General features: G+C 49.8%; 1 protein-coding gene across 1 annotated transcript; it reads left to right on the top strand.

Moving 5' to 3' along the window:
* Positions 1–1558: 1558 nt before the first annotated feature.
* On the top strand, positions 1559–9964 carry LOC309415253 (endothelial lipase-like; the record flags this gene model as incomplete). Its single annotated transcript, XM_082012719.1, is given in 11 exon segments — positions 1559–1657; positions 1659–1668; positions 1793–1989; positions 2865–3044; positions 3728–3839; positions 5000–5224; positions 5672–5914; positions 6406–6526; positions 7094–7312; positions 8234–8326; positions 9943–9964. Coding segments are annotated over 11 exon segments (1521 nt in total).
* Positions 9965–11132: the final 1168 nt, after the last annotated feature.

The following is an 11132-nucleotide window of genomic DNA, read 5'->3' as shown; positions in this document are numbered from 1 at the left end:
AGTTCTGGCCCCTGCAGGAGTAAGTCTGCTTGTGGGCCAGAAGCTGAGAAACCTCCGTCCTTTCTTTTTTAGGCCACTGCTGTGGGGATGCTGCTCCTCGAGGGGGACCACACAGCTGCGAGAGAGGCGGCGTCCCCAGGACGCTCCACTCAAACCCACGCTCCCGGGGGAGCAGCAGTTGGCGTCATCTCCAGCCTCCCGAAACAGGAGGTGCTCGAACAGCTCCCAGAATGCGCACTCATCCTGCGGAGTCGGAGACGAAGAAGTTCTGGGAATGATCCCCAAAAAGAGCGGCGGTCCCCAGCCACGACCCGCTGCGTGCACGAGAGCTATGAAAAAACCTTTTAGAATGGGGTGGCTTGGGATGGAATAATTTCAGTTGGAAGGGACATACAACGATCATCTCGTCCAACTGCCAACCGCCGTGGCGTCAGGAGGCGGCGGGGCTGGGGGAGGCTCGCAGGGGCGCGGGGTACACACACGGCACTCCGGGAAAGCGCTGCTGGAAAGTCCGATTAATTCTCTCCGTCAGCATCTGCTAGCGCGGGCTAAAGCAGCTCCCGTACCCGACCTCCCGTTGTTTCCCTTGCTGTTGACGGGTTTTAGGCCTCCATCTTTTCCTCCTCACCTCTGCCCATCATTTGCCTGCACCTTTTCCCACCTTCTCCCCTGCCATTTTTATACGGCGCACGCCCTGACGCCTCCTCCTCGCCTTCTGCTGGAGTTTGGAGGGAAAGGGAAGGAGCCACAGGGCCGAGGAAGAGGGGGAAAAAGAGAGGGGGAACGCCGCGTGTCCCGGAGCGTCACCTCTCCTTACGCCGCACGCGGCCAGGCGGGAGCCGCAGATTAACATGAAATATCTTCACGTGACTGTTAAAAAAGGCGATTAAAAAGTAGGACCAAACGGTTAGTTCTAGGGTTCTGAACTATTTACTGGCGTGACCACAGAAGCCCGTGGGCTGCGAGTCGGATGATGCCCTTCAGGAAGTATCTTGTGCCCACCAGGTCCAGAGAATCCTGCGTGGCAAAGTGGGGGGGGGGGGGGTTCCCGCGGGTGGAGCAGAAACCCGCAGACCCACGCTGACACCTGGGTCGGTGGGCACAAGCACAGGAGCGCGGCCGCCCCACGCAGCCCTCTGCCCACCCGAGAAACATGCCTGCGCGGGTCGTGTCCGTCCCCTCCCGCCCCCCGGGGACCCACCCGTGGCCACCCCGGCGGACTCACGCACCCAAGCACCGCCGCGTGGCCCAGCACACTCCGCCCCCCCGCAGCGCCCCGCGGGTTCCCCACGCGGAGCACTCCCGCGGGCCGCCCCCACGCGTGAGCGCCGCGCCCCGCCCCTGCGGGCGCGTGGCCCTTCCATTCACGCTCTCGGCGACGTCACAGAGGGCGTGACCAATGGGAGCGGCGCTGCGGGCCAGCCCCATCGGGCCACGAGCACCGCCCCGCGCGGCCCCTTAAAGGGCCCCGCCGCCCGCGGAGCCGCGCCGCCGCCCGCCCGTCCTTCCGTCCGTCCGTCCATCCGTCCATCCATCCATCCATCCATACGCCCGAGCGATGAGGAGGCTCGTCCTCCTGCTGTGCACCGGCGTGACCTGTTGCATCGCGGCGGGAGGTGCTCCGCGGGTCGCGGAGCCTGCGCTGCCGGGAGGAGGTGGGTGAGCGCGGTCCCACGCGGGACGGGGTCGGGGAGAACCGCAGCGGGCAGGTTCAGCTCTCGCAGGTGAGGCTGAAGGCCAGCGGCGGGTTCAGAGGCGCTTTGCTGAGCCTTCCTCCTCTGCTGGGTTGCAGATGCCACCATCGCCGAGCTGCTGGAGCACCCGCAGGAGCGTGTGCCGGCACCGAAGCCGCAGGTGAAGTTCAACCTCCGCTCCACGCCGGACGCCGAAGAGAACGGTTGCACGCTCGCCATCGGCCACCAGAAGTGTCTGGAGGACTGCAAGTTCAACGTGACAGCTAAGACCTTCTTCATCATTCACGGCTGGACGGTAAGTGTGGAGGATCTTGCACGGCTCTCGGCGATGCTTGGTGTTCACTCTGCCCGCTCAGAGAGAGCAAACTGCCCTGTAAATGCTCTGCGTCTCCAGAATATGTGGGACTTGGGACAACTTCTCATGTTTTGAGCACTCTGGCCTCTTAGTAGCTGCACCTGAGCTCCCTGATGCCAAAGTGATGTGGTTCATACTTAAGAACTCTATGAAATCACCCAACTCATTGGCAACTGCCCAAAACCACTTCATGTCCACATTGGTTGGACTCGATGATCAAGGCAAACGATTCTCTTGTCTGTATAACGTGAATGTGGTAAAGGGACCTTGAGATTTTCCCTAAAATCCAACTAACTGACCACTGCGAAGGTGGCACTTATCTTGACACACACACAGACTTTCTGTAATCGCAGCTGTGTGGCCGCAGTCTTGACTTCTGCTACGTGGTCTCCTTGATAAAGAATGAGAGGCCAGGCAGGCTTTATTAAGCTTGCTTCTGCCTTTGTTGTGGCTGAGTGTGTGGCACTAGGGGACTTGTCAACTCTACCAGGGCTTATGCAAACAGTGGTGCCAGGGCTGGAAAATAATTTTGCAATCCATCAGAATTTCTGAAACTCTTGAGAAAAAGAGCGATAAGGTGGCATGTGATGAATGCCTCTCCCTCCTGCCTTAAAAGGCAAGGTAGCTAATTACACCCAGAGTGTCCCAAAACCTGTTTTTCTTATACTATTTGTGCAGTGCTGAGAAGTAGTGGGGCTTGCAGAGGAGCAGCATGTAGCTGGAGCAGAATATGTAAATGATATACAAATAACTTCACTGTGAATGTGTAATCTTGGTCCTGTGAGATGGAAACTAACACCTGAATCTCCTTCTAGATGAGCGGCATGTTCGAAACCTGGCTGGGCAGCTTGGTATCTGCTCTTCAGGAGAGGGAGAAGGATGCCAACGTGGTGGTGGTGGATTGGCTTTCGCTTGCCCACCAGCTCTATACCGATGCCGTGAACAACACGCAGATTGTTGGGAAGAGCATAGCGAGGCTTCTTGACTGGTTACAGGTAACGCCAGTTAGGAACTGCGGCTGTTGTAATGCTCCATGAGGGACTGTTGCACAAGGGCGCGGAGCATACACCAGCTCCAACGCTCACGAGTGGGGAAGGCTCTGGTGTAATCCAAACCCCAAGGCTTGGCGAGGCGATGGCTCATAGCTAAGGCGCTGCGCTCAGCCCTTGTGTGGGCAAGTGCTGCGGTGCTTTCCTGGGAGATGCCGCTTTGCAGCGTGCTCGGATCAGTGATGTTGAAGCGGACTTCAAATTTAGGAGTCCTTCCTCCTGTCTGAGCAATGTGAACTCAGGGGCTGGGCACTCAAAGTCAGCTTTGGCTTGGCAAGAGGGTGGAAAAGGAGAAGGAAAAGGCCCACGGTGCTACACTTGGCACTTGAGCCCATGGCCAGTACTGAGGTCTGCTGGCAGCTCCCTGGGGAAAGGCTGCTCCAGGTGCTGCTTAAACAAAGAAAATAATGATTGGGATTAAAAGCTGGGGACAGCGGTTGAGGACAAAATCACAAGTGCCCTCCAAACCCTTCAACTTGTCTGGATGAAATAAAAAAAAGAAGCATGCTTGTCTGCCCCCTCCCTCTAATCTCTTCTTAGAATTGGACTTTAGAGTCCTGCAGATAGGAGCGGTGCCAGGTGCCCTGAAAGACACCGGGCCAAATTGTCATATTTTTTTTTCCTTGCAGGAGAACCCGCTCTTCCAGCTGGAGAATGTCCACCTGATCGGGTACAGCCTGGGCGCCCACGTTGCTGGCTTTGCTGGTAACCACGTCCATGGGACAATAGGCAGAATTACAGGCAAGTGGCTTTTTAAGCGCTCTCTTACCTTTCTTTAGCGGCAGTGAATTTCCCCGAAGAGGCTTGTTTCCTGTGTTGCTGCGATATTGTTTTGGTTTTGGCTCATTCAGAAAGGACAAGTTTCCTACCTGTGGCAGCAGTGGTGAGCGTGGGTCCCTTCACATGAGAAAGTATCTTAATTTTGAACCCCAAATATAGGGGGAGGGGTTAAATGAAAAACCTTCAGAGGACACCCTAATTTTGAGTATATTTGAAGTTAAACGTGGGTTCAAAACGAATCCAGCTCAAGTTTTTACCATCCAAATCCTAAGCCTCTGAGTGATACTGGTTTTATAATTATAGTTCATAAACTAATGGAAGTGAGAGCTATTGGGTGTGGTTTGTCCCATGGGATGCTTGGTCAAAAAAACCATACCACCCAACCCCTCATTCTGAACATATGTTGAAGAGAGTGCTTGACTCCAGAGGAAAGCTGATTTCAACATGTGAGAACTTAGGGCATGGTACAAGGGGTTGCATTAACAGTTTAAATGTGACACCGGCAGTGAGAATTCCTCAGAGCCTAGCAATAAATATCTGTATTTAGTTAAGCAGAAAAATCACCTAACAGTCAAGTTGGGGAATGGCTCAGGAGCACAGCTTCAGGTCGGCGGTGAGGCTCAGAGGGTAACAGAACATCCCAAACCCAGCATGGGATCTCAGATGCAGGGATTACCTGGCTGGTGCTTAAACTTGTATTAGCCCCTCCATATGTCCAGTCTGAAAACAGACTAAATGCCACCAAGGCAGCTCTGGCTACTGGCAGTCTCTGTGAGGTGCTAGACCTCTTCTGGTGCTCGGTCATCTGCTACTTCTTAAAATATCTCCTCACTGTGACTGAGCAAAGACTTGTTGCTCCCAACAGGCAGTCTGAAGCCATCGCTGTAGAGCAGAGTGGTGCTACTACTGGGTTGTATTGCACCAAAAGTGGTATGGGACATCTTCATTTGTTCCCTCAGCCCGTGGTGAAGAGATCTTGGGGGACAGTATCAACAACAAGGCAGGGTCTGGCTGTGTAGCACCCGGTCGGGAGGGCTGCTAGCAGCAGGCTCCTGGCTATGTTCTCTATGAAATAACCCAATTCCTCACCTGGCATCTTGCGTACTGTCTCTTAACACCAGGCTTGGATCCGGCTGGCCCTATGTTTGAAGGAGTGGACCCTAGCAAGCGCCTCTCCCCTGATGATGCTAACTTTGTGGATGTCCTTCACACCTACACAAGGGAAACACTAGGTGTTAGCATTGGGATCCAGATGCCTGTAGGCCATGTTGACATCTACCCCAATGGGGGAGACTTCCAGCCTGGCTGTGGTTTAAGTGATGTCTTGGGAGCAATTGCCTATGGGAGTAAGTTCTCGTTACTTATTTTGCCTCTGGTCAGTGTAGACTCCTCACAAATAGACTCGGGTTGATGCTGGGGGATGATCTGATTTACAAGAGCAGAGAAAACTTTTTTTCCTTCTAAACTACCTGTACTACTGGAGGTAGTTGCTAGAAACTAGACCTGCTTTTAATTCTGAAGTAGCATGTTCTCACTCTAACACCTGATCATCTTCTTGTGCTGGGTCTAGAATCCTCTTTAAAGCTCTCATCATGGTAGAGACTGAGTGAACGGTCCTCTTCAAGTGTCTTCCACTAACCTCTTGAATTTCTACTGTTTGAAAAATGTTCAAGTTTGTCCACAGTTTTGTAGCCTCATTAGGCTACAAAAAGGCAAAGCTCACTATGTCTTACCAGCTGCTGGAGTGAGAAATGCTTAAAGAGAATTTATCCCTTGCAACTCTGCTTCTCTAGCAATCGGTGAAGTTGTTAAATGTGAACACGAGCGGTCCGTGCACCTCTTCGTGGACTCCCTCGTGAACCAAGATAAACAAAGCTTCGCATTTCAATGTACCGATTCCAGTCGCTTCAAGAAGGGCATCTGCCTGAGCTGCCGGAAGAACCGCTGCAGTGGCATTGGCTACAATGCCAGGAAAACACGCAACAAAAGAAACAGCAAGATGTACTTAAAAACAAGAGCTGACATGCCATTCAAAGGTACATGTTCCCTCTTAGAAAAAGCATATGCTCATCTCTAAGAGCAGACTCCCAAAGTCAATGTTGGGAAAGACGTAGAGGTGGAAGAGTAACATCACCTCAAAGCAGCGCAGCACCAGGCATTAGTCTTTTGCTCTTACCTGGCTGCATTGCTGTCCTGTGGCATTACTGGGCTCCTTCCTCCACATAAAATCAACAGGGCTCTGGCCATAAGGACACTCTGCCTTTTGAGCAGGACTACAGCAGATCATACTTGCAAGACCACCCAACCTTAGAGCAGTGTAAGGTTTGGGGAGCCCTCCCCAGAGCGGACCTGCCGCTGTTGTGTAAATGTCAACTTTGTATAAGGGCAGGAAAACGTGATCAAGGACGTCTCAGTAAAAAAGGGGTCTAGCTGTTGCCAGCCAACACTGTTTCACAAAGAGCAATGCTGAGCAGTGTTGTCTCTCAACAAAGTTGGTTCCATCTGTGCTCTCCTTGTTTCTCTCCAGTCTACCATTATCAGATGAAAATGCATGTCTTCAGCTACAAGAGCTTGGGAGAGGCTGATCCCACTTTCTCCGTCACCCTTCATGGCACCAATGGAGACTCTGAACCTCTCTCTTTAGAAATGTAAGTAAGCTGGCCTGCTGTGTTTACCTAAGTAAGAAGGCCACTGAGACTAGACAAGGTGACATTATTCTTTTTCCTCTGGTAACACTAGCATTGCACCTGAGCCTAGCAGCCTCACTTCATCACCATTCAAAAAAACAGTAACTTAATTATAATTTATTGCTGAGAAGGCAATTTGATGTGCCCAGCCCTCTACATACGAGCCTTCACGGCTCACTGTTGAAGTACTTTGTTTTGCTTTTCCTCTCTATCATTTATATATAGTCTGAAAGCACCCATATCCCTGGAGGCATTGGTGACCTCCTTTAGCCTCTCCCAGAAGAAATACAAGGCATGCAATTCACCTTTAAGCTATGGAAGGATGGCTGAGCCAAATACATGATGCCTTGTTTTGAACCAGCTAGCCAAGCTCACTTTCTTTAGTGTAATCAGTAATTAACTAGTGACAGTTGAATGTGGAACACTTGATAAGCTGCAAAGGGCTCTCTTTAATTTCATGCATGGAATGAATGAGCATCTGGCATGTTTCCGTATGGAAGATATGTGGAGCCTTTGCTTGTCTTTCAGGCTTGATCAAATTGGCCTAAATGCTACAAACACCTTCCTGGTCTATACTGAAGAGGACATGGGTGATCTTTTAAAAATCAAGCTCACTTGGGAGGGAACATCTCAGTCATGGTACGATCTATGGAAAGAGCTGAAGAGCTACTGGTATCGGCCTGTGAATTCTTCCCAGGAACTGCATATCAGACGTATACGTGTGAAATCTGGGGAGACGCAACAGAGGTAATAGTTGTGTTAGACTGCATGGGAGCTGACTCAAAACTTCTATCAAAAGGAGAAATATTCAGAATCTAGCAAGAAAAGTTGGGGTTTTGAACTTAGTTGGTATCTTGAACTGTCTTTCATTTTTAGTGTTACCACCTTAATGCTCCCTCGTGGTATAGGAGAGTGGGTTACTTGCCAGCATGGGGTTGCAAACTAGGCTTTAAGCAAAACTAGTCACCGCAGATTAAATCTGGGATGTTATTTAGATACCTTGACACTGTCTTGCCTGCCCTCGGGGACTATATTAGCCTACTTCAAGATGGTTTAGATCATACCCAAAGGGTTAAAGTACTGACAGCATCAAAAATACTGAAACATAGATGGGCACGGCTATTATTTACAGGGGTAACGTGCTAATTTGGCATAACAAGCTAGACCTAAAACTGCAACCAGTAACATGGTGACATCACCTCCTTAAGCACTATATTGCTCCTTCTGAGACCTCTGTAACTGGAAAGCTACTTGAGCAACCAACAAGAAGTAAAGCTGACAAGCGTGTAGCACTGCACTCCCAAATCTTGTGTTAACGTTGTTGTGAAGGTAACCCAGATCTGTCAAAGAACAGCAGTTGATATTGACAATTTCCCACATTTCTCAGAGCTTTAAATAAGCGTCACCTATCATCTGTAAGGTATCCTGCATCCTAGTTTCCACAATCAAAGAAACACAGGGGTAATAGAAGCAAAGATCCCCAAATAAAATATTTAAATAGGAAATAAAACAGCCATTCAACAGGCTAACGGTATATCAAGATGCTCTGCAGGAAGGTTGTCAAATCAGATGATCTGTCCTAGAATTAGCTGCAATCCGTATTACGTGTTATTTGTTTATCATTGAAAAAACAGGTGCCTTCTCTTGACTTGTGATTCCTCCTCCTAGGTTTGCTTTCTGTGTGGAGGATTCCCAGCTAACCAGTATATCTCCTGGTAAAGAGCTCTGGTTTGTGAAGTGCACAGAGGAATGGCACAAAAGGTAGGGAAAATGGTCTAAGAGGAATCCTGTCTGATGCACGTGGCTGTGCTGGGATGAGTGGAGCAATTTTTTTGGTTTTGTTTAGAATCCTGGAACCTCTTTTTCTTTGAAAAATAAGTTATTAAATTCTAGCCCAAGATTTCCAGCTATTAGACTTAATTTTCTTGTATGCCTTAACTATCACTAAGTGAGGATAACTGGCATTATCCTCACTTCTGATGGTGGTTTGTCTTCTTGTACCTTTACATGCTTCCTGCCAAATTGGTATAACGCAACCCTTGGGCCTAAAGAACCTGTCTGCTTGCTATCATGGTAGATGCTAAAAATGAGGTGCTACCAATGCCCAAGATCCATGCCATAGTGGAGAGGAACTTAGAGGCATTTATTAACTGCCTTGTAAAACAGAGCAAGGCTGGGAGTGCAGGGGCTTGCCTCAAAGATCGTTTCAGCCTGGTAGAAGATCTTGAGCTGCCAAGGAATCTCTTGATTAAAGTTTGAGCTCAACTGCGTGAGCAAGACTCAGCTGAGGACTTGCCATGGTGTTACAGTACTGACTCCCACTGCTTCACCTCCGGCTATGCTAACCTCTGCTGGTCCAGGAGGGCACAACCTCAGCCAATGCCAGAGCATCTCAGCCCTGCTTAACTTCTGGGGGACTTTCCAGACACCTGGAATCGGTCCTCAGAGCATGACTTCCAGTAAGTCTGGTCCCAGCAGTGGCAGCTTGATTGCTTCAGACTGCCTCTAGTCATGTGTTGAGTGAATCCCTGTTCATTTGACTAAATGATAGTCTCCTTCAGATGAAGCCCAGCCTTTTGGCCTCTCTTAAATTTCGATTTGTAAACTTAGAGCTTCGTCGCTTCTGATCCGGAGACAAAGTGCTCGTTAGGGCTAGCAAAGCCCTGTGGAAGTCATTCTTTGCACAGCGGCAGAGCTGAGCTCAGAAACGTGAGCTGGTACCGCTCCACGTTTGGCAGAAACCAGCAAGCTGTGCTACATACAGTAGCAAACAATTCTCTGAATGAAACCCCTATGCAAAAACTTGTTGCTCTGCCACAAGTCTTGAAAGATCAAGTAAATATTCCTGCAGGTACAATAAAAAGCTGGTTTGATACGCTAATGAGTCACCGCCATAAAGAAGAATTGCTGGCAGATGTGCCCTTCCTGCTTTCCTCGTGGAGTACGTCTTTTGCACGAGGCAGAGGAGCAGATCTGAGCTCCAAAGCACTACGGTTTCTAGGAAATGATCCTTCCTCCCAGAGATCACAAGCAGTTACTCACTGTTCAGCTCTCCATTCCTGCCAAGTCACTGGAAGATTAGAGTTCCCGACCTGGAGACTGAGTCTGCAAACATCTGTCCACCCTGAATGGATCTGAGCAGGCAGAGTCTGGCGTCAAGACCTGTAATTTCTGTTTGCAGTCTACTTGGGTGCATAATGTCTGCTTCAGGCTCTCATGGAGTAGCTACTGGGCAAAGTGCTGCTTTGACAGAATAAAACACCGACCTGTACTGCCTGAACCTGTTCTGAGTGTCCCAGAGTTTCTTAAGAATTATTTATTACTCCTCTTACCTCTTATATTTAACTAGATATCTTTTTCCTCTCTGCTTTTCCCAGATCTGTCTCAAATTTGCTTTGAAGACTTCTCTAAAGACTCACAACTGAGCAACCTAGATGCATGAAGACCACACAGGTGGCAAGATGCTCTGGCAAAAATCTGGCTTGGTAGCACTTAAAGCAACTAGCTCTTCAGGAGAAAACATCTTGGATCAGATGCAAGAAACTGAGGAGCAATTGATGGACTGTGGTCCTAGACCTAGGATAACTAAAACTACATTCTCCCTTCTCCAAGGAGCCTGGTTTGTGCATTTAACCTTACCTTGACCTGTTGCACGCTGCATTTCCTGCCCTGCTCCCATTAACCAGGACTACGGACGAGATCTTCACAGACCTCGACCTCAGCAATGATCTTCTGGTCTGCCCGCCAGTGGAGTTGAGAAGATAACCATGCTAACTGCCCATCAGACTGTCGGTGACAGAGCCGCCAAGAACAAATTAGCATCTTAATGTAGGAGTTACTGCGGGTCCAATAGCACTACGGGCTGTGGGAAGATGAGACCAGCATGGGTCGAGTGTGTGGGGTTGTTCAGGGGAGGGGTGGGAATAAGCACAATGCCACTTAACTTCACGTTGTCCTTTGCTTGCCTTAAAAATAATCCGTTCCATGTCTGGCTGATGCTGAAATCTCTATACATTACCTTATAAGAAGGTAGCACCCCGTCCTCCCCGTTCCTAGGGCAGAACCCGGTGCAGAAGGCAGGCGATGGTGTTGGCAGCTGCTCCTTGCTCCCCAGTCAGTGTCTCCGGCGAGACCACCCGGTCCCACGTGTTGACCTCTTTGGAAGAGGCAAATGGCAGCTGCCCTTCTACAGACTGCAGGGGAGGAGGAGGAAGGTAAGGAACCGTCCTGCTTCAGGAGAGCTTTGCACCAGTCCTTCTAACTACTGAGAATGCCTTCGCCTCTGCTCGGTTGCTGTTGTAGTACCAGTGCATAATTAAGACCTTATTTTTGTGCGAGGCATTTAACTGAGCCATACAGACAACATCCTACCCTCACTGCCACAGCATCCCAGCTGGATTCCCTGGTGCCAGGTGAATTTGGCTTTCCTCTGAGTTTGACAGACTCTGTACAGCTGTCCTGTTTGCTGCAGCAGAGTGGACCTTGTCAGAGGTGAACTAGATTTTTTAATTTTTTTTTTTTTCTTGGAAGGAATCTTGGTGTAACAACTCTTCAACTTTTGGCATGC

The sequence above is a fragment of the Phaethon aethereus genome (assembly GCF_964289735.1).
Source record: "Phaethon aethereus genome assembly, chromosome: W".
Taxonomy (NCBI): domain Eukaryota; kingdom Metazoa; phylum Chordata; class Aves; order Phaethontiformes; family Phaethontidae; genus Phaethon; species Phaethon aethereus.
Note: the sequence above shows the minus strand (reverse complement) of the source record. Positions and strands in the feature narration are given on the sequence as shown.